This window comes from Monodelphis domestica, chromosome 8 (assembly GCF_027887165.1).
Source record: "Monodelphis domestica isolate mMonDom1 chromosome 8, mMonDom1.pri, whole genome shotgun sequence".
NCBI lineage: Eukaryota > Metazoa > Chordata > Mammalia > Didelphimorphia > Didelphidae > Monodelphis > Monodelphis domestica.
Window position 1 is genome coordinate 165,947,587 of NC_077234.1, and position 23,813 is coordinate 165,971,399.

The 23,813-nt window shown below is 34.0% G+C and overlaps 1 protein-coding gene and 1 long non-coding RNA gene across 3 annotated transcripts in view; one reads left to right on the plus strand and one right to left on the minus strand.

Moving 5' to 3' along the window:
• The window catches only part of PCCA (propionyl-CoA carboxylase subunit alpha), a 569,394-nt gene that overhangs the window by 191,234 nt on the left and 354,347 nt on the right, over positions 1-23,813 (plus strand). For both annotated transcript variants that reach the window (XM_007501342.3, XM_056807506.1), the window contains 3 exons: positions 4,642-4,678; positions 18,211-18,289; positions 23,005-23,107. In XM_007501342.3, coding sequence (XP_007501404.1) covers positions 4,642-4,678; positions 18,211-18,289; positions 23,005-23,107 — 219 coding nt within the window. The remainder of the gene's footprint in view (positions 1-4,641; positions 4,679-18,210; positions 18,290-23,004; positions 23,108-23,813) is intronic.
• The window catches only part of LOC103092279 (uncharacterized), a 48,501-nt gene continuing 35,375 nt past the window's right edge, over positions 10,688-23,813 (minus strand). The window contains exons 2-3 of the long non-coding RNA XR_471404.3: positions 12,303-12,398; positions 10,688-11,225 (exon numbers count right to left, since the gene is read on the minus strand). This is a non-coding gene — a long non-coding RNA (uncharacterized LOC103092279). The remainder of the gene's footprint in view (positions 11,226-12,302; positions 12,399-23,813) is intronic.

The window sequence follows — 23,813 nt, forward strand, 5'->3', positions numbered from 1 at the left end:
TCTCTTTGGGGTACAAACTTAGTAGTCTAGCTGAATCAAAGATTAGTCATTTTTTTTTAAAGCCCTTTGAGCATAGTTTCAAATTGCCTTCCAGAATGGTTGGATCAATTCACAGCTCCAACAGCTGTGAATATTAATGTTCCAATTTTGCCACATCCCATCCAACATATATTAGTATCCGTTACTGTCATATTGGCTAATCTGCTAGGTGTGAGGTGGTACCTCAGCATTGTTTTCATTCAACAAGAGACATTTAAATAAACAAATACATTAAAAAAATTTTGCTAAACCATAAACTCCACATTGTTTATAATTTGCTTAAAATGAATAAATTATAGATGTGGGATAATATAAACATCCCCTACTTTTGTTTTCTCTTTGTTTTGTTTTACTTTGATACTTATTTCCCTTGATTTTGGGGGTGTTATTTTTAATGTAATCATAATGTATATTGTTCTTATTAATTTTTCTTTTTTATAACATGTATATTTCCCTTATTTTCTTTATATTTCTAATATCATATTATATTCATGTATCACAATCTATTCAGGTAGTTTTCTCAAACATTCCATTTGTATTTTTCAGGGTTTTTTTGGTAATTACAAAGCTTCCATGATTTTTCATATACACATAACTTTTTACCCTCTCAATAATGCCCTTAGGGCCTAATGTGAATAATGGGATCTCTATGTCAATTAGTATGAACAGTTTAACAGTTCTTAATGAATATTTTCATCTTGTTTTCTAAAAAAAAACCAATTCATAGCTGCATTAGCAATGTAATATTAGGGCTCTTTCTCCCTGTTGCTGGCAGCATTTAATTTTATCAACTTAGCCCATTTGTTCCTATGTTGACATACATTACCTGTGCTCTAGCCAGATTGGTCTTTAGGCAACAGACAGTCTGCCAGGACCTTATTTTTTCCAAAACGAAGTCTTTCAAGTTTAGTAATACCTAGTGGAACTTTTGTTCTAATACCATAGCATTTCTGGAGTGCAGAATTACCTACATAGTAGGATGAGTGTTAAAGTATGGCTTTTGCAGAATATTTATGCTCCTCTAACTATTGTTGTCTTACCAGAATCTATGGTATGGTTGTGGTGGTAGTTGGGGTTCTTTTAAGATCATGTCTGCTACCCTGGCCTTCTTTGTTTTAGCTGAGGCATTGTATATTCTGCTCCAGCGCCTCATCTTCACTCTATGTGTACTTCTAATTTTAAGTGTATTTCTTGTAAACCTCACATTATTACGTCTTGGGTTTTTTTTTTAATATTTTCGTTATACATTTTCTTACTATGGTTATATTAATTCCATTTATATTTAATGTTATAGTTGCCAGCTGTGCATTTCCATCTATTCCCTTCCTTCTCACTGTTTGTTCCCCTCTTTATTTCTTTTCACTGTATCCCTTTTTAAATGTTCAGTCTCCTTTGACTAATACCTTTCTAAATCACCCCTCTCTCCCCCAAATTCTCCCTTATTCTCTCCCCTTGCCATCCTAGTTCCAGTTTGGCCCAACTTTACAGAGGTCACTCTCTTATCCCTTCCCCTTTATCATTTAATTCTCATTTTATCCCACTTTCCAAAAATTCCTTCATTATCCTATTTGGGCCCTCCTATTTCTTGATTCCATTATTCCCTCACCTTACCTCTCTACCTCTTGATGTGTACCTCCCTCTAAATATCCTATTGTTCCCTCCCTTTTCTTATCCACCTTGTCCTCCTCTTAATGGACCCCAGGTCATTCCCTGGTCCTATCCCTCTTCCTTCTTGTTTTTTGGTTCTTATTGAATCCTATCTTATAGTATGCCAGGCATTCCAGCTGACTTTGTATTTTCTTCAAATCTGATAAGCATTCCAATTATTCCTTTGGTTAATTAACATGACACATATATTAAATAGCATAGGATGCCTAAGTAAGGTGTTTCATTGGAGATATACTTCCAATTTTTCATTGAATTACTAATGACTACACTTTGGTTATTGATCATTCTATTATTATCTGTCCCTGGTTCCTACATTACTTAACTTTGTTTCCAAGACTCTCTTGACTTGGTCAAATGTTTTGTTTATATACAGTTTATCTTGTTTTATTTATGATCACTATTCATTTAATTATTTGGCAAACACCAATTATATAATTTTTAAAAATATACAGATTTCCAAATATTTTTGAAATGATTTCCATCAATAATCTTGTAAGGCTGTAGTGCAGTGAAAGAACTGGCGATAATGTCATTTCATTTGGAAGGTAATGTAACAATTTAACCCAAATAACAAGAGTAACCAACATGTTCTAAAAATACAATATTTGTAAATTATTAAATTTCTTTTCTTTGTAAGTTAGTCAGAATGAACCAGCATACTTAGGGGTATTGTAATTAAGCCAATACTATAAGATTAAAAATAAAATGTCAAAGTAATCCATTTTTTTTCAGTATTATTTTAGGAGAACATTAATTTCAATGTGTTGAAGATATTTGTCAATAGAAAGTATTGTGTTCTAGGAGTTGTTCAAAATATTTTAGAAGTTATGTTTTGTAGGAATATTTAAAAAATTTATATTTCTTTTATAAGATAATTATAAATTATTCCATATGGTTTGTCTGTAAATGAACTTGCTTAGTGCCAGTTATTTCTCTTAAGGTAACAAATTTTTAAAAATTTTCTTATTTCTTTTTTACTTTCTTGAATTCTTTTTTGCAAACATACCATTAATTTGCAAGAGAAAAGAAATGTAAAAGTTTCCTTCTTGGCTTACAATCCTGGCTCTTCATCACTCTTCCTGCATTTTGTTCTAGAGGCTCTAATTGTCTGCATTTGGCAGGTTTAACACTTCCTGACAGAGAGGCTATTAAGGGGAAGTATTCTAGCATAACTGTCACTGGCAGGAACAAAGAACCTTCAAACTCAATGTGTAGAAACCACTAACATTCTTAAATGACCTTTTTCATGCATTTTTATCCCTTCCAGCTAAATTTTGGAGGGTACTTGGTTAGCTGAAAACCTTAAGGTCTTAAGGTGTAATAAAACAGTAAACCTTGATTTTTTTTTTGAGGGGTAGGTAGGTGGTTATGGGGGAAGGGAAAGAGACAGGAGAGAGAGAGAGAGAGAGAGAGAGAGAGAGAGAGAGAGAGAGAGAGAGAGAGAGAGAGAGAGAGAGAGAGAGAGAGAGAGAGAGAGAGAGAGAGAGAGAGAGAGAGAGAGAGAGAGAGAGAGAGAGAGAGAGAGAGAGAGAGAGAGAGTGAGAGTGAGTGTGTGTGTGTAGATTTATCTCTTGACTTGAAAACAATTGTTATTTGGAAAATCTCATTAGCAGACCTGACTGCTTGGAGTAAAAAGACTTAAAACTGATGTTGATTTCAGGACTGCTTTGAACTTAACAAGCACCTATTTGTGGAGCAGACTAGCTAATGAAAGGAAATTAAATTTTCTGACAACTTCCCCTGCCAGCCTCCTTATTCTTTTAGTGGCTGTTATTAGGTACTGAAGACTTTAAAAAAGGATTTTGTTTTATTCTTAGACATGAATGAACCAGATATAACCATTTTCTTGTGTTTTGAAAAGTAAAATAAAATAAAATTTTGATGTAGTTGTTTTCATAGAAATAGTTGAAAAAGATCAGGTTTCCATTTAATTTTCTTGTCAGATTCCAAAATAGGTAGCCAGAGGTTTTTGGACATTGTCTAATGTTTATGAATTTGAATATATGTAATTGCTAAATTACTTAAGATAGTTTTCAAATTTAGTCTATGTTAATACTGTCATTAGTTTCTGTCACTTTACTGTAAATTTATCTGTGGCATTAATGGTGTCCTTTTGTGATAGTATTTATACTTGAGCATTTTCTTATGTATATATTTATTTTGGGCTTTCAAATTTTTAGAGGATTACTTCTTTTTAGTCTTTGAATTTAAGAATAACAACTGTCCTAGTGGAAAATAACTGTAAATGAATTGTATTTTACAGTTTTTTCCCTTTTGATTAATTTTTTCTTACTCTGTATAGTATGAAGCCAGGTGATTCATATGCTAAGGTAGGAAATGAATATCAAAGACTAAGTGCAACTAAAAATAATAAAGAACATATCTGGAAAGTGTGTGTTTTGGGAAATTAAAGAAAACATGATTTTTATTTCATATTACAGATAATATCTGTAAATGTTAGAAATTTTATTTTTAATTTTAAGATGTTATGTTCCTCCTAAACAATAGAGGATCACCTCCCCCTGCTGACAGCATTGAGGAAAACATGACCTAGAAATACTTTAGAAAGGACAGAAACAAGCTGACTGTAGACAAGCTTTAATGATCCGATTTATGAATCATTATTGATTGTAAACTTTTAAATTCTGCCATTAAATTCCTGCAAGTGCACTCAGTCATTTAGTAATTCTAGTACTTCTTCCTTTCAGCTGATTTCAAAGTGCTTTGAATTTCTCAATATAATAATGATGAGGTAGAATTTACATTCCACTTATGGTATTAATTTTACATTCCTCTGAATGAAAAGGGTCAGAAGGTTGTAAAATTGAACATTAAATGAATCTAAGGAGACAGTAGTGCAATATATGACTGCCCTAAGGACATTGTGCAATGGCTGATGGGATTAACATTGAGTCTCATTTCCTGCTTTTACAGGATGCAGATGAAGCTGTCAGAATTGCAAGGGAAATTGGTAAGTCCTTAAATTAGCTATGGTGGGATTTGCATGCCTCTCAGCAGACATGGTTGACTAAATAAAATAAATAATAGGTAATCCCTATAGAACAAATAATGGGTTAGTAGTTTTAAGTTCTTTTATTACTTTTAGAGCTGAAGAGACTATCTAATAATTCACTGCATTTTATTAATATACCGAGCTTTAAAAGAATTTTATTCTTATTTTTCCAGGATCTAAGATTATCATTAGATAAAAAAGGGATTATTTTTTATATTCTTGATATTGGATATAATGTTTATTTTCTACAGTTAGGAAAATTACACTTTAGTAAGAGACTGATAGGATCATGATGAGCTTAAATATTTCAGTTTTTCACTTGACCAATTTTCCTTTAATTATTTTGGAGTTCTTTCATTGAATATATTACAAAATATTTGAAGATATCATAGGGTAATTGAAATAAAAAGGAGTTGGTTAATATTTTAGCGTATAACTCAATTTCAAATGAACATTTCCTAAATATATTGCATTCTTACTATCTGTTTTTGTAATTCTATAAACAATCCTAAAACTGTACTGTTTGGCCGAAAGATCTTTTGAAGTTCCCTTTTATATATTTGGTGTGAGGGTGTCGTAGGAAGGTATCAGGTATACAGGCTTGCAGTTTGCAGATAAGAGGCTGCAAGATCCAAGCTGCAGTGTAATGACCTCATTTATTTTTGGGTCTTTTGCTTCCTTTAGGTCTTTATAAAGTTTTTAAGTTATTGTTTGACCTTTGCCTGGAATGAGATCAGGAATGTTGTGGAATAGAGCCAGTTATTAGTGTCTAGAAACTGCCCTAATATAATAGAGTTAAGAATTTTAAAATATTTTAAACTTCAAAATACAGATACTCTTAAGAGTAATGAAGATCTGATTTATTAATTTTTGGTATTTAGAAAGTTCCAATGACTTGACTCCATTCTTTCCTTCCATTTGGAATATGCTCAAGCTAGTAACTAAATTGTTTTGGGATGATAGTGCCACTTTGAGGCCAACTTGGGGAACTATCTGACCTAATATTCACCCTCTTCCTTCCTTGGAGAAAACACTTTTTTTGAGGGGAGTTTTTCACTTACTCCATGTTAGATAATCTTTTGTATGTTCATCCCTACCCTTTGTGCTACTTTTTTCCCCCAATACTTCCCAAATTACATTAAGGTAACAGTTCTCAAACTTCCTAATTTCTGAACTGCCACCTTCAGGAAATAGCTGTCCTTTGATTGTTTTATGCTTTCTTTTCCCATTTGTGAACCCTACTACTCCCCGCCCCCCCAATCCCCATATCATATTTCTCAATTGCAAGAGTTGTGCCAATGGTGATATTCTGTTTCTCTTAGGCAATAGGAAAGCTGCAAGTTTTGAAGTGAAATTAGATATGATAAACTGTTTATTCTCAATCTATGAGCTAGCCCTTGAAGTTCCCTTAAGAATCTCTTAGTCTCTTCTTTTTATTTTTCTTTAAATACCAACATTTCAAGAAAATAAAGATTTCTTATGCAAATATTTCTTTTGTTTAATCTCTATAGCATTACAGAGAACTATTTTTTACTATTTTATTTTACTGCAATATACATTAAATAGACCTTTATATTTTGATCACAAACCTTAAAAAATTATAATATTTCTTCAATGTTTTCTGAGGGCCAAAAAATTAATTTGTCTGCATTTGCAACACTAATGAGGGAGACTTCATGTAGAAGGAGAAATTAGGTTCCTTTTTCTGTTGTTTATGACTGGTATGACCTCGGACAAGTCATCTAACCTTTGATTTTCTAAGCTTCCTCATGTGTAAAATGAGGAGATGGGATTAAAAGACCTGTAAATTCCTTCTATATCTAAAACTGTTATACCCTGATTCCAAGGTAGGTACCAATTCAATATCAAATTTGTTAACATTTTATCTCTATTTTCTTCTTGTGTTTTTCTCACATCCTCTACCACCTCCTTTTCAAGCGAGGACCCCTCCCCCCCCTTCCCCACCTTGCTTACTAGGTCTAGTAGAGAGTTAAAATGTAAAAATTCTTCAGTTGCTTGTTACTGGATTAGGTAAAGCCAAAGAGGCAGCAGGATGCATTGGAAAGAACATTAGACCAAGATCTCAGATGTCAGGTCCAGGCTTGACCAAGCCACTTACTAGATCTACAACATTGGCAAGTCAATTAACATTTTTGAACCTCAATTTCCTTATCTATAAAAAAAGAGATAGTAACACCTTCACTGTCTTCCTACCTTAAAAGACTGTTGTAAGCTTCAAATGTGACCTTGTAAAATGAAGATAATAATACTTTTATGACCTATGCTGTGGGATTGAGAATGTTAAATGAGATAATGTTCATAAAGGAAAATGTAAGGCATTGTTATTAGTAAGTGTTCCAACACTCATTCTGTTTTCCTCTGCCTGTTTCCTCTTTCTGTAGCTTGGGAAAGAGGTAGGAAGAAAGCATCAGGGAATATAAAATGTGACTATGAGAGCAGGAATAAAGAATAAGAGCTAACTTTTTTCCCTTCCTTCATTGGCAAGCAGCCCTCTTACTCTTAAAGGAAACAAAAATTGGTGAGCTGGGGGTATTAGAGTTGTTCAGTGTTTATGCTTCACACCCAAACTTTAAGAGTAACTGAAATTCTAAATATAAATTCAATCTTTTTTTAGGAGTGTTCCTGATGCCAGAACTCTATTACTTTCAAATTTTATGATGGGACAAAATGACAGACTTATGGGTCTTTGAACAGCCAACAAAAGGAGGCTTTCTTAGTCCTAAAATCGCAAAGATAGGCAGTAGAAACACTGTAGTACTTATGTTTGGTAGATGAAACTTTCTTCATCTTCATTCCCAACAAGTGTCAGGACAGCAAGTCTCTGTGGTGACTTGCGTGGTCCTTAGGTATCCATTGAGTATGAAGGCCCCCAGATCCCATGGGGGTGGGACCTTTTATGGTTTTTGATGAGCAGTAAGCCACATCAGTGGCCACCAGAAACTGGCTACAGAGGCACAACATACATCTTTTTTTTTTTTTTAAAAGAAGGGATCAAATCTTGACTCTATCTTTTAGAAAAGTCTCCTCTTACCCATATTGGTCCCATCACACAACTTTTAAGGAACCTTCAAATCAGGTTCATGTGTTGTTTTTTTGTCCGATAAACAATATATGCACAGAGCCTGACTGAAGACAATCTTTTGCTTTGAACACCTAGGAGTTTCTGAAGAGAGGGATATTACTATGACACTTTTGAAACTCTTTCAGTGCTAGTTGTCCATCTCTGTGTTCTTGTAGCTTTAGGACTATCTTTATAAACCTAATGGAATTGATTATCCAGAGGGAGTTGAATGCAGCAACTGACTTGGCCACCAGATGGTGTGTTTCATTGACCATTGACTTAGTAGTCTCCTTCATTTTGCTCTGGCATATGTTTGAGATATCTTTCCTATTCCCATTGACCACCAGGCTCTTAGTCTTTAGACATTTAGAGTCTTCCCTCCATTGCCAAACCCCCAGCTTTCATAGTAGTATTCAGCCCTTTCTAGCCAGATCCCAAATTAACCTATAGGAGGGAATGTAATACTTCTAAGAAAATAAAAATATGAGATCAACTTTACAATTCTTTATTCCATATTTTATCTCTTTAGAATTCCCCCTTTTGATCTATGAGTCTGTACATTCAGAATTTCAGATAATTTATATATAACAATTACATAGTTTATTTAAGTAGTATAAAATGAAAGAAAATAGATCAAGTGCTTCTTATATGACTTCTAGCCAACTCCAAACCTCCTTCCACATACCTTCTCCTAATCTTTTGTTGTGGCCATTTAGGGATTCTTGTACTGTATTCACTTGGAATTTATGGAAAGACTAAGGGAAGTGGATAGTCATATCCAGTTTCAGCATCACAGACTTTAAAGAAAAAACAGTTGGCCATCTGGTGAGAAGATTTAGACTGTCTCTTCTTTAGCTCTTCAAACCATTGGGATTTAGGTCAGATGGCATTTTCTGCAGCTTGAGATCCTTCTTTATCTACTCTTATCTTTGGTCCAAGATAAGGATCTTTCCCCTCAATGCTGATCTATGGTTCTTTAGGTAAGTGTTCCTTAGCTTCAGGGAGGTGCCCTTTATGGTCACATTACTTTCCATATTAACCGAGTCACTGACCACGTGCACCTTTTGCATTAATACTTGCCTGGAAGTCATAGTCTAAAGTGAGTGGAAGAAGAAGATCAAGCCAGTCCTGGATTTTGCTGTGTATAAATTATGTCTCTTCCATTATATGTTGTTTCATGCCCTCAGAACACACTTGAAGATATACAATTTCTGCTGTCCCTTCATTCTCCTAAAATGGATTTGGGCAATATTACCTATGATGGTGTATTTCTAATTTTCCTCTATCTGGATTCCTCTTCATAAACTTTATCTCCACAGATATGAAAAGACTATGCAGAATCACTGGCTGCTTTTGTAAATTAGATTTCAAATACCTTTGACATAAATTCAATTTCTACTCTGTAAGTTAGAGTACTTTTAGTGAAGAGAGAAAAGACTGTTAAATTTCTGGATCTCAGTAAATCAGAATAAAGGCATATATAGTTCCTTCCCTTCTCCAGTCATTGCTCTGGGGAGAATTTTAGAGTGAATATATCAAGGGAGAAATGAGGGTGTAGTGATAGTGACAGCAAGTATTTTAAAAATGTCTTATTCTGAATATTTACCACTTCTGTCACAAAGAGGGAAGCCTTTTTCAACTACTCTTAGTTGATCATTGAATTTATCAGAGTTCTTGAGAACTTTAAAACTGTTTAGTTTTTATAATATTGTTGTTATATTGTAAATTGGTCTCCTGGTTCTGCTTACTTCACTTTGCATTAGTTCATATACATTTTCCCAGGTGTCTCTGAAATGATCTCTTTTATCATTTCTTACAGCATAGTATTCCATTTTACTCATAAACCATTATCTATTCAGCCATTCCACCACTGAAGGGTACTCATACTTTTTTGCTACATATAATTTAGTTTTGATTGCTGTTCATTGCATTTATATAGTAGGCGTTATGAATAAATATTATTTTCTGGTTTGCTTTCCTTTCCTTTTTGTCTGTTCACAAAAGTATCCCTATTACTCTCTTTATTCTTTTTATTCATAATTTCTTAGGGCAAAGTAATATGTTGTTCCATTTGTTGACCACAATTCTTTTCTTTAGCCATTCCTCAGTTGAGGGGCATCTACTTCATTTATAGTTCTTTGCTATCACAAAAAATCTTGAGATAAATATTTTGGTGTTTATGGGGTTTTCTTTCTATACTTGACCTCCATGGCTTATGTGGGTGGGGGCAGAGTTTCAAAAGATAATTCTGATTCTTTATAGATTTTTTCAGGAGCGTGGCTGTTTTTTGGTTTGTTTGTCCATTTTTGGCCAATGTACTGATGTAAAGAAGGGGTTAGCAATCCATCCCCTGGCACAGACAGCCTTGTAGCTGTCCAAGCACTTGGTAGCATTCTGTTATTGAGCAAACAGTTAGGTATTATGGTACTATTAGTACTTCAGCATCTTTGCTGTTTGCTAACTGTAATTTATCCTTAGTCGTATTCCTTCCCTTTACTGGCCATCATATACTGATATTACTTGCTTTAAAATACCTTATATAGAAGTACATCTTTTAGATGTGAAGGGGTAAAATATTTGGACAAGTTTATAATTGCATTTTTCTGTTTTGTCATTGGTGTTTGCCTTAGAAAAATTGTAAACATTTTGCATATGAGGCAGAGCTTAAGTGTAATGTAGAAAAAGATTTTGAAAGTCACTCTAATTTGTCTTTGCTCCAAAGGTTAGCTTAGATCAGTTTTTCTGTTCACTTTTTTGGATAATACTTAATTTTTTTGGAGGGTGGGCATTATTTGATAGAAGATATGCTTTAATATGTAGGTTTTAGCCAAAATTACATAAGGAAAAGCTATTATAATTAAAAAAACTTTAAAAGTATTCTTTGAAATTTTCTTTTAAAAATGAAGTGCTTTGTTTTATTGTGTGCCTTTTATTGAGATAATTGGTCATTTGAGGTCAGGAGAGTGTTCCTGGGATGGTGGGGCCTTGCTTTCTGTGTTATTTTTCATTTCTTATTCTCAATTTAGTGGTGTATTTCTCTTTTGTTATTCTTTACCTCTAAATTTTTTTCCTGGCTAAGTGTAATTTTATGAGTCCTATCTCCCCTGCCTTTTCCTCTGCTGCCTTAAAAAATATTTTTAGTCTTTTGTTTAAAAAACTTCTTGTATTCTTGTCTTTCTCCCTGCTTTCATCATCTTTCTCCCCCTTTTGTTGTTAACATTTTCCCTTTAACAATTGCTCTGTTTTTAAAAGTTCAGCTTTTAAAGTCGGTAATGTGAAAACATCATAGTCTCTTTGGTTTTATTGTGGGGAAACTTCCTGTTTGGGAAAACATTCTAGTTCCAATCTGTATATTGAAGTTTAACTTGATTTCTGATTTCTGGATCACAGTCAAGAATCTTCGTAGTCAAGAATTTCACATGCCTGAATAGAGAGGAACAAGCAAATTAATTTAAGCAAAAAAAAAAGTCTATTTAAGGTTTTGCCATTTATACAAAAACACAAAAAAATGTATTATATTTGTTATCCATTTGGTTTGTTCTAAATTGATAATTCTTGAACCTAACTTTATATATATCTATATATATAGATTTATATAAAACAATAGTTCTGTAATTTAAATTCATATCTTTTAACTTAATTAACATTTCTTCCTGAAAAGTATACATCTTCCAGCTCTTTATATTAGGAACATTTTTTGTGTGTGTATGACTATTTGTATATAAATTATTTCAGAAGAATTGTTTAACTCCTCAGAAACTACTGAGCATGTTTATTGTGTGCCATGTTGTTTATTAGTTTGCAACAATTGAATAATTTCCTTTATTATTATACTAGTTTACAATATGCTCTAGCAACTATAATTATTAAATGGTTGAAAAAATTAGAATAATATATATCTTAATTTTATTTTAAAATTATAAATAACTATTATCTTCTCTCTGCACATACATGCTGAAATTATTTTTGAGTGCTTACTATATATAGGCTGCAATATTAAGTTATATGAAATTAATATAAAATAATTAGGCATGCATATCCCTTGGGAGAGTCTAGACTAATTAGAGGAAATAAAATTTATATATATGAAAGGGCCTGAGAATATTTAATAAGAAGATTGGTGCATTAGAGATGTATCATCAATACTTTTTAATATTTTCAGATCACTCTCTTCTTAAATTTGGATTCTTTGTTTTGTTGAGCCCAGTAATGTGCAGAATTGCTTGGGCTGGGGGCAGCTGGGTAGCTCAGTGGATTGAGAGCAAGGCCTAGAGACAGGAGGTCCTAGGTTCAAATCTGGCCTTAGTCACTTCCCAGCTGTGTGACCCTGAGTAAGTCACTTGACCCCCATTGCCTAGCCCTTACCACTCTTCTGCCTTGGAAAGATGGAAGGTAAGGATTAAAAAAAAAAACAAAAAACGAACTGCTTGGGCCATCTTCTTTATATCTAATCTAACTCTTATGGCAGCACAGTATATTGACACAATGTACTGGACTTACACTCAGAAGATTTGGGTTTGAATCCTATCTCTACTTCTTTACTGTCTTGGTAATCGTGCCCATATTATTGATATCTTTGAGTCTCATTTCCTTCATCTGAAAAAGAGACAACAATCTTTACTTTATATATATCACAGAATTGTAATTAAGATCAAATGATATTATATTTGTGTATCTGCATTTACCCAAGATGTATACATACATGCATAGATGTGTATGTACGTTCATAAGTACATATATCATAAAAATGTAAAGGGCCTGTATACAAATCTACACACATATATACATGCATGGTTTTATACACACATATCGTCATATAAAATTTGGAGTGTTCAGTGTGAGATGGTATGCTGTCTCTAGCGCTACATAAGTGGTCATGGTTGGAGCTTACTATTAACTGAAATTCAAGATCTTGAATTCTGAGATTTCCTGCTCTGACCACAGTTTCTCATTCCTACGACTCTCGTTGCTTCATTCCTCTTGAACTTGGCCTTTCACACTCCCCTACACTCTAGATCACGACCTTCACTCTCTAGCCTTGCATGTTCAACCTTTTCCTACCTTTAATTACAAGGTCCTGTATTCTACCCTTAAATTTCTTCTTTCTTTCTCCCTTAAGTATTCTCCTTGCTTATCCTCATCTCTGGGCCATTCCCAGCACTCGTGTTCTGTTACTATCCTCAAGCTGCTGAAGGTTAAGAGAAGTAATGAAATTAAGCTACGCCCATTACAGATTCATGATAAAGAACCTCAATTGAGCTGTCATTTTTAATATAGGTTTCCATCTATTAAAACTCCCTTTTTGCTTTGCACAGTGGTCATTACGATATTGCTTTTCCCCTGAGACCCTCAACTTCATTTCCAGTTTCTACTTTCTTATGAGATAATCTTGTTCCCTATGCACAAAAAGCTCTGAACTTGGATTCAAGGGAGGGTTCAAGTCCTACTTCTGACACTAGTTGCTTGACAATGAGGAAAACATTTAACCCATCTTAGATGTATTTTCCTCATCTGTAAACCAGTAATACTAATATGTGTAGTATTTACCATACAAATTTGTGATTAGGCTATAATAAGATAACCTATGTAAAGTGCTTGGCAAACTTTAAAGTGTTATATAAATGACAATTATTATTATTAAATCTGAATTTCAGACCATTATGGGTATTCTTATCTTTCAGTCTCTATCTCCTAAGTCTCTCCATGGCTTACCTCCTCCTTTTCCCAAGTCCTTAAAGATAGGGTGCCAAGCTAACTCCCTCAACTTATATCTTGTATGTGTAAGATTAAAAATTAATATTGAATACTCTAAGTATTATATTTTTGTAAGATTTATTATCAAACACTTGAAGTAGAGGAATAAAATAGCCTGAGTAAAGAGGAGTTTACCTGGACCACGGAAAGGGGGAAAAGAGTGAGAGAAGGCAGAGTTACAGAAAGTTTTATCTATACAATGTAAGGACTTAACGGTGGGGATGAAAGGAAAGGGATTCTGGGAGATAAAGTCCAAGGGTACAAAATTCTAGTTACACAGATGCTGTCTTCTCTTGTCTTATAATGAAACTTTGAACATCGCCTCTCTTGTCTATCTCTATTAAATATAGTTATTCTTTTCCTGTTGCTTAAGAATAGACTCAAATATCCTCTATCTTAAAGAAACTAAAGAATAAACAAACAAAAACCATCTCTGAAGCTTCCTCGATCCAGCGAGAAGCCTCAAAGTAGGAAGATAGAGGAAGGATAGAAGTTCTGTATGCCGCGAGGGGGGTGGCGGAGCCAAATTAGAGATATGAGGTGGCAGGAATGAGTCAGAAATCCAGGCCTTATTAATTATCAAGGAGCCACAGCAGAAACTCTGATCAGTGGATTACTCAGAAGGCTTATAACCATCCAAAGATCCAAATTTAATACCACACAGGTCGGAGATATGATAGAGAAAAGAAAGTGCCTGAAGGCCAGGTCCCAGGTGGGAGAGGTAGATCAGGAAAGGAATCAGAGGCCAAGCTCCAGCAAGGACAGGCATCAGTGAGAGCTGAGATCCAAGTGAGGAAGAGAGGTTAATGACAAGGTATAGGTGTGGTTTCTCTTAGCCAGGTGAACACAAAGAAACCTGTTTTCCCACCTAACCTGGGGGAAGCTGGGGTCAAGGGTCAGAGGCTTTCCTAGCCATGCGCAAGACTGAGCATGCTCAAGGCTGAGCATGCTCTCTTCTAAGCCATTCTGTACACACTAACTTTTCCCCTTGCCCATAGCTTGGGGTGGATGGCTACAATCTCCAACAGCAACTATACTCTCTTTCAAGAAAAACTTATTAAGGAACTATAATATTCCAGACACTGGGCAAAGTGTTAGGGATAACCAAAAATAAAAATCCTTCCCCAAAACACACACACACACACACACACACACACACACACACACACACACACACCCCACCACCACCACCACCACCACCACCACCACCACCACCACTACCAACAACAACAGCAACCACCACAACCACCACAACCAGAGCCTTCTGTTTTAGGACTTAACAGTTTAACTGGGGAGACAATATACAAACAAATATGTACAAACATTGCCATATATAAGATAAATTGGAAATATTCAACCAAGAGAAGGCACTAGAATTAAGAAAGATCAGGGAAGGCTTTTAATAGAAAATAGCATTTTCGCTGGAAATTGAAGGAAACCAGGAGGCAGAGATGAGGAAGGGAGAGCATTCCATGTATGCGAGGGAGCCAGAGTAAATGCCCTGAGTCAAGTGATAGACTTTCTTGCAAAGGAACAGCAATGAGGCCATTGTTACTAGATTGCAAAGTACTTGTTGGGGTTTTAGGGTATCAGGAAACTCAAAAGGTAGAGGGCAGTTCTGAATGGCTTTCTTGACTAAACAGAGATTTTTACATTTGATCCTGGAGGTGCTATTGAGCCACTGGAATTTATTGAACGGGAGGCTAATATTGTCAGATTTGTGTTTTAGGAAGATTAATTTGACATTTGAGTGGAATGAGGAGAAAACTTGTGGCCACATGACTAACCAACAGGCTATTGCAATAGCCCAGGCCTGAGGTAATTAGGGCCTTTACCAAAGAGATGGCAATATAAGAGGAGAAAAGGTCTATATATAAGAGATGTGATGGTGATTAATGATGAGATTTGGCAAGAGATTAGATATGAAAGGGAGAGAGACAGTCTAGGATGACATATAGTTTTGAAGCATGAGAAACTGGGTAGGATGGTGGTTTCCCTCAATGGAAATAGGGAATCTCATTTCATAACTTGATTCAAAAACAAAAACAAAAACAAATAAACAAATCTTATTGTGCATTGATTCCAAGGCAGAAGAATGGTAAGGGCTAGGCAATGGGGCTTAATTGACTTTCCCAGGGTCACATAGCTAGGAAGTATCTGAGGTCAAATTTGAACCTAGGACCTTCCATCTCTACGCCTGGTTCTCAAGCCATTGAGCCACCTAAATGCACTACTTGATTTTTTTTAAAGGAGTATGTAATAAATTCTTAATGTTCCTTTCAAAACCATCTTTGTTTATTTGTATTTCCTTATGAATTTTTTTCTGCTTTCATTGAAAAAATGTTTTTATAATCCTTTTTTTTGTTGTTGGAAGGGGATCTTTATGGTTAACCTCCTCTGCTTTCCCTTCCATTCTTAAAGAAATTAACCAATAACAATCAAGAAAAAAGACAAAACCAAAAACCTTGTAAATAACTAATAATGAAAATCAAATCAAATGAGACCACACAGTGATCGTATCCAAAAAAAATGTTTTTCTTTAAGTTATCCTCCACTTCTCTTTCAAAGAAGGTGTATATCCTGCTTTATCATGGGTACTCTAATGATAAAACTGTTGTATTGGTTATATTTCTTAAACATTTCAAAGTGATATTGTTTGTTTTTCTTTAAATAGCCTTGGTCTTGTATAAATTGTTCTAATTTTGCTCACTTAAGTCTGTATCAGGTCATACTTCTAAGAATTTTCTAAAGTCATCTCTTTGATGATATTTTTAGTGAAATAATATTCTGTTACATTAATATATCAGAGTTCTCCACTCAGTTGTTTAAGAACCAATTGAAGGAACTGTGCCCTATAGATTCTACTTCATCTTTTGTTTATTTCATTTACTATTTTAGTACTTTATTTTTTCCCTTTTACTGCTTCTACCACCATGCTTTCAGGATCAAGAAGTTTATTTTATGTACAACTGTTCTCTCCCCAGTATTATCTTCCCTTCCTACATCATCCCTACTTGTTTCAGATAAGGGAGGTTCATTTCTTGTATACTTTCTCCTACTTCTTCCATGTTTCTTTACTCTTCTACTCATGTGCCCTGATTATAAGAAATAGTATATTATATCTACCTTATCTATCTTTCCCATATTCAATCCTATTTTGAGTATATGTTATATTTCCCCTTCTAAATGATAAACTTCCTGAGGGCAGGAGTTTTATTTGTTTTCAGTTTTGTATCCTTTGTTTCTAATCCCATGCTTTGCATTTTGAAGGAGCCAACTTAAAATATATATATATATATAGAGAATTAATGTTTTTCCCCTTGATTTCTTTTTTATATATCAATAAGTAGCAATTGAGAACATTATAGAAAACCTTATATAGACCTTTACTCTTTTTACTGGGTATTCTTTTTCCTACTCCTATAATCATTGTCATGTCTCAAGGTTTCAATTTGGTATCATTTGTTTCAGAATGGTTCCTGTTCCATATATTTAGCCTTCTTTTCCTCACCATTTCTTCTAGTTCCATATCTTCTCTTACTACAGGACATTTTTACTTTTCTATATTACTCTCACCTGAAATGTACTATTTATTTTTTAAACAGATATGAAGAGAGTATTCAAACTTGAGGAGAAAGATGTACCATTTAACTTTCATACAACTTTTAAAAATTCTATATGTTAAAAAATGATTATGTTCAAAAGAAATGAGTTTGAAACTGGTGTCAACAGTCAGCTCTTGCAAGATCAGAAATGTTTGATAAATGATTACTCCCATGTCATGAATGCATTTATGGCTACACTTTCTCAAAGCCACAGAACCTCACATGCATTCCACTTCCTGCCTTTCCTCCCTTTATGAATGGCTCTAACAGCTTCTTTTTCTTGACTTGTATCCTTAGGAGTTATTAATCTCTCCCATGCCCTTTAAATCTAACCAGACATCAGTTTCAGTCCATCCTGTTATATTAAGTTGACTTTACTCCTTCCTTTCTGTTTTGACAATGTAGTATTGATAGTGTCCCCTTCAGAAGTTTTCCTGTCTACTTTATCCCACAACAGTTTCCAGTTTAATTTTTCCCCAATACTTTTCTGTTTCATTAGGTTTTTCAGTTAAAACCTTAACTTCTGAGAATATCATTCAAGGCCTTCCAATTTACAAATCCTGTAATATAGAATTTTGGAAACCAGTGACTACACCGTGTCATTTGACTATCTTTTGGAACTGGTTTATTTACTTTGAATAACGATGGTAAATTTGCATTTCCACTTTTTTTAAAGTTCTTTTCCTCTGAGGTTATAAGCTGCTTTTTTAAGGCTTTACTCAAATATTTATTTTGAGGTAATATTGGTTAATCATCTTTGGGAACCTAGATAACATGAAGTAAAAGTCTTTTAAAAACTATTTCTGAGAGTGTTTTTCTTCTTATAAGCTTTGATAATATTAGAGGAGAGAAGCTTTTTTGCTTGTCAGAAAAAAACTTGGCTCATGCAAATTTATAAATTTGTAAGAATTCAGTTATTGTTTTGTTAAAAAACTTTTAAAATAAACCAGCTATTGTCTATTAAATTATTAGACATGTGGTCAGTTGTCATGTTCATACAACCAAATGTTCAAAGTCTGAACTTCTGTCTAATTGTTCCCTGCTGTTAGGCTATCCCGTTATGATCAAGGCCTCAGCAGGTGGTGGTGGGAAAGGCATGCGAATCGCTTGGGATGATGAAGAGACCAGGTGAGATTCTGTCCAAAATTTAGTCTTGATGAAAATTATAGTTAATAGAATGTTATTAAACTGACATCCTGAATGTTATCAAAAGTAAAATGAAGAAATTGGATAGCATTGTTTTAAAAAAACATTTTTTGTGAAAAAAGGTAGAAATAATATGCAGAAATTTTTCTTTTCTTCTATTTTAATAGTGATTATGATACTCTGTGATATTGGTAATAGAATTTTACATTTTTCAATGTCATAAAAGGATTTGATTTCCATTTAGAATCTTTCTGAAATTATATACCTCAGTCTTATATTTTTAGAAATTAATTTAGTTTAATTGCTTTGTTTTGTAAAGATGGAAGCTGAGGCTAGGAGAGGTCAAGTTATTTTCCCATGACCACACTGCTAGTTTTAGTGGTAAAGCTGAGAATTAATGCTAGGTCTCCTGACTCAAGTGTCCTATATTAATTATGCCCTTTGACCAAGCTTTACCAGTGCTATATCTATATTCTAGAGAAATCAACAAAAGAGGAAAAGATCTTCATGTATAAAAATAATTTTAGTAATTCTTTTCTGTGGTAGCAAAAATCACAACTAAGGAAATGCCCATTAATTGAGGAGTAACTGAACAAGTTGTGGTATATGAATGGATGAATGGAATATTATTGTATTGTAAGAAATGAGGGAAAAGCTGATTTCAGAGAGTCATAGAAAGGCTTTTGTGAACTAATGCAGAATGAAGTGAGCAGAACTAGAAGGACAATGTATTGCATCAATATTATAAGAAACAATTTTCAAAGACTTAAGAACTGTTATCAACTAAGTGATTAACAGTGATTCAAGAGGACTGATAAAAAACAATGCTATTTAGTTCTTAATAAATATATTCATATACAGAGCAAGAAATGCATTTTTCATTGTTACCAATGTGGGGATGTTTTTGTTAATGGTGCTTACCATTCAAGGGTCCTTCCTAACTCCCTCCCTTCTTCTTTCCTTCCTTCCTTCTTCTTTCCTTCCTTCCTTCTTCCTTCCTTCCCTTCCTCCTTGCCTCCTTTTCCTCCTTCCCTCTCTCCTTCCCTCCCTCCTTCCCTCTCTCCCTCCATCGCTCTCTTCCTTCCTTCCTTCCTTCCTTCCTTCCTTCCTTCCTTCCTTCCTTCCTTCCTTCCTTCCTTCCTTCCTTCCTTCCTTCCTTCCTTCCTTCCTTCCTTCCTTCCTTCCTTCCTTCCTTCCTTCCTTCCTTCCTTCCTTCCTTCCTTCCTTCCTTCCTTCCTTCTTTCCTTCCTTCCTTCCTTCTTTCCTTCCTTCTTTTCTCCTCCCTCCCTCTTTCCCTCCCTCTCTTCCTTCCTCCCTCCCTTTTTTCTTCCCTCGCTCCTTCTCTCTCTGCCTCCCCTTCCTCCCATCACACTTCCCTTCATCACTCCCTCTCTTTCCCCTTCTATTCTGGAGGCAGAATTAATTGAAGAAAAAATAATAATAAAATATAAAAATACCACTAAAACAATAAGTCCATCAAGATGGATAAGGATTTAGAAAAGACATATCAAATTTGGCAATTGAGATCATTGATTACTCTGGAGAGAGTACCTGTGTTAAAAAACTTCAGTGTACAAATTTAAGATCAAATCACAATAAACTATGGTAGGAAAGTATTTATCAGAAAATTATTTGGGAACTTTAGTAGATTGAAAGTGTAATATAAGTTAGCAGTAGAACATTGTATTCAAGAAAGCTAATATGATCTTATAGAAATATAGCTTCTAGGAACCATAAGGTGAATATTCAGATTATATTATATTTTATATTATAAATATGGTTGCCATATTTTAGAAAGGATTTAATAATCTGAAGAGAGGGCAGCCAGAACCATAGGTCTATCCACTATGAAAACTGGTTGAAGGAACTGAGGATATTTAACTTGGAAAACACTTGAGAGTCATGTGGATAGTTATCTTAAAGCAGTTGAAAGGCTTTCTTAGAGGAAATGGTTTTATTGTTTTCTATTTGGTCCCATATGGCATAACTTAGATTATTTGGTGGATGTTGTAACAGAAGCAAATTTAGCCTTGATATTAGTAAATTCTTCCTAACAATTAATGCTGTCTAAAAATGGAATCAGCTACTTTGGGAGATAGAATTCTTACTCATTAGAGATCTTTAAGCAGGACCTGGATGACCATTTGTTGGGACCTTGTAGTAATAATTCTTTTTTAGATAAGTAATTGGACTAAATGGCCTCTCCAAATCCTGAAATGTTTTGATTCTTTATATCATTATTGTGAGATTTAGAAGAGAAGGAAGTTTCCACAAATGTTCTTCCATAGAAGATTCCATATAGAGAATATAAGCTCTCTCTACTTAACATTTCTTGAATATATAAAAATATTTGATTCGGTAGAGTAAAATATCTTAAAGGTTATTCAACAAGTTATGTCTCATGCATATGTCAAAATTATACAGGATTCTTTGTATAAGGAATACGATGGTGACAACTTTGTGCAGTGACTCTTTGATCATTCATATCAATTGAGACACAGAGCCAGGCATACATGTGATTGTGAAAGGCTTGCCACTATCATGGAGGAAAATCCAGGTCTAGGAGAATTTCTGTATATAGTACATGGTGAAATTCTCAACGCCTCAGACTGTTAAAACAGAGCTTCCTAAGTGAGATTTAAAATCATTCAGAAGAGTTTGAACCAACTATCAATCTAGGAAAAAAAGGTGAATGAAAAATGCTCAGTCTCTAGTAAATTTAATACATAACATAAACCGATTTACATCTATGTATGTGTCTGCATATAATATACATATACAAACACATCTTGCACATATACTGCAGATATACACTGAGCTGTTACATAATTGAATAGGAGGAGAGCTGCTAGATTGTCTTTGTGTAATTATGCAGCATTTTTCAATGACTTCATTATTTTTTTAAAAGACCCATGATTTTTTTTTATAACAATATTCAACTTATTTGGACATGAGACAGTCTTTCTTTTTTTTTTTTTTAATTTTTAAACATTATTTTATTTGGTTGTTTCCATACATTATTCACTGGAAACAAAGATCATTTTCTTTTCCTCCCCTCCCCCCACCTTTCCCTCTCCCATAGCCGACCCACAATTCCACTGGTTATCACATGTGTTCTTGACTCGAACCCATTTCCCTGTTGTTGGTATTTGCATTAGTGTTCATTTAGAGTCTCTCCTCAGTCTTATCCCCTCCACCCCTGTAGTCAAGCAGTTGCTTTTCATCGGTGTTTTTACTCCCACAGTTTATCCTCTGCTTGTGGATAGTATTTTTTAGATCCCTGCAGATTGTTCAGAGACATTGCATTGACACTAATGGAGAAGTCCATCACCTTCGATTATACCACAGTGTATCAGTCTCTGTGTACAATGTTCTCCTGGTTCTGCTCCTCTCGCTCTGCATCACTTCCTGGAGGTTGTTCCAGCATGAGACAGTCTTTCTTAGAAGAATTGAAAATATCATTCAGGGGGCATTGGAGAAGCATATGATGAATTTGAGAAGGCAGCAATATAGCCATGTTGTTGATTTGTATTGGCAGAAATTTCTCCACCAGGGTGAGAATAAAGTGAGAATCACAGGTCTAGACCACCTCACTTGGCAGGCTGCCTCTAAAAATAAAAGAATATGGGCCCAATCTGATTACTGTAAATCTCAGGAGCTTTAAAATTTATGAAATTGATTGATACTCAATAACTTTTACGATTTGACTCAAGCTGATTTTTCTAGCCACAACAATAGACCTCTATTATCTGTTCTATATTCTGGTAAATTTTATCCTTTTCTTAATTCAACTTAATGCTTTCTTGCCTCTCTTGTCTCTGTCTTAGTTCAAATAACTTTTTTGTCTCAAATATAGTTCTTATTACGATCTTGCCTATTTTTCCCAATAAATAGTATTTTCACCCTCGAGACCTAGCTCATGAATGATCTCCCTCAGAAAGAATTTCCCGTCTCTCAGAGAGAAATAATATTTCTCTCTTTCTCTCTTTAAATCTTTCATAACAAACTGAGATCAAATTGCTTACCATTTCTAGGAAGGGGGAGTGAAGGGTGGAGAGAGAGACATTTTAGATCATGTTATTTCAGAAGACTTATGTGGAAAAGCATTATTCCATATACTTGGTGAAATAAAATATATTTATAAAAAATAAATCTCATAGTAATTTATATCTCTTCTATGACTTGCTATATTCTATTTAGCCTCAATGACTATATTTTATAGCTAAAACCTTTTGATGGCCTTTATATCAGTGCATCTGAGAACCAGTTTTTGAGCTTTTCAGTTGAGTATGTAAATTTTAATGGATTTTTCCTTACAATAATGTAATATTTTAATAGTGCATGCAACATTTACAAAATTCTACATTTCTCCTCAGTTTTTCATTGAGTAGCTTTGAAAATGGCTAGATTTTAAGAAGGAACACATAAATATTAAACATTTTGCCTTTGTAGAATTTTAATTTTCTATTATAAATGAATTTTGCTTCTGGAAATATATGAATTCTTCCAAAAATAGCCTAGTTATCAGTGAATACTTTAAGTAATATTAAAAGATTAATTTCTTTTGAATTTGGTTTTAATCTAAAACAGGAAAACTTTTAATAAAAAAGCTTTGTTTATACATAATGAGTTTGTTTTTTATATATACTGAGACCTGAGTATTTTTCTTAATTTAACTTCTGTTTTTCTTTTTAAAGGGACGGTTTTAGATTTTCATCTCAAGAAGCTGCTTCAAGTTTTGGTGATGATAGGTTACTAATAGAAAAATTTATTGATAATCCACGGCATGTAGAAATCCAGGTTAGTACGTTTGAAATTTTTTTTCTAATAAATCTTAAAAATACTAAAATTTCCTTTGCCTTTAAGGCCATCATCTATATATTGCACTGGTGTATTTGAAAATGAGGTGCCTAAATTTAACAAGCATGTGATAGTTTATCAGATCTATGGATGAGGAAAAGAACTTATAAAAAAAGGATAGAGAACATTACAAGATGTAAAATGAATAATTTTAGCTATATTAAGTTTCAAAGTCTTTGTACAAACAAAACCAATATAGCTAAGATGAAAAGGGAAGCAACAAATAGGGAAAACTTTTTTCAGCAAATTTCTCTGAAAGGTCTCATTTATTAAATTATATGGCAAACTGAGTCAAATTTATGAAATACTATTTTATTTTTGTCTGTTTATCCTTAGTGCTGTGCTTGGCCCTTAAATTTCTGTAATTACATTAACTTTCAAGGATTCAAGCATCATCTTTATGTAAATGATTTCCAGAGCCATATGTTCATCTCTGTTGAGTAACAAATGGATATCTGCTATACAACTCAATGTCTGCAGTCATCTCAGACTCAACATTTCAAAAACAATACATTGGTTTCTTCCTATAACTACCTTGTTAAACTGCCTTATTACTGCCCAGGCCACCCCCATCCTGGTGTCATCCCTGAGTTATAACTCATTTATTTACACATGTCCATTACCAAATCTTGTCATTTCTATTTGT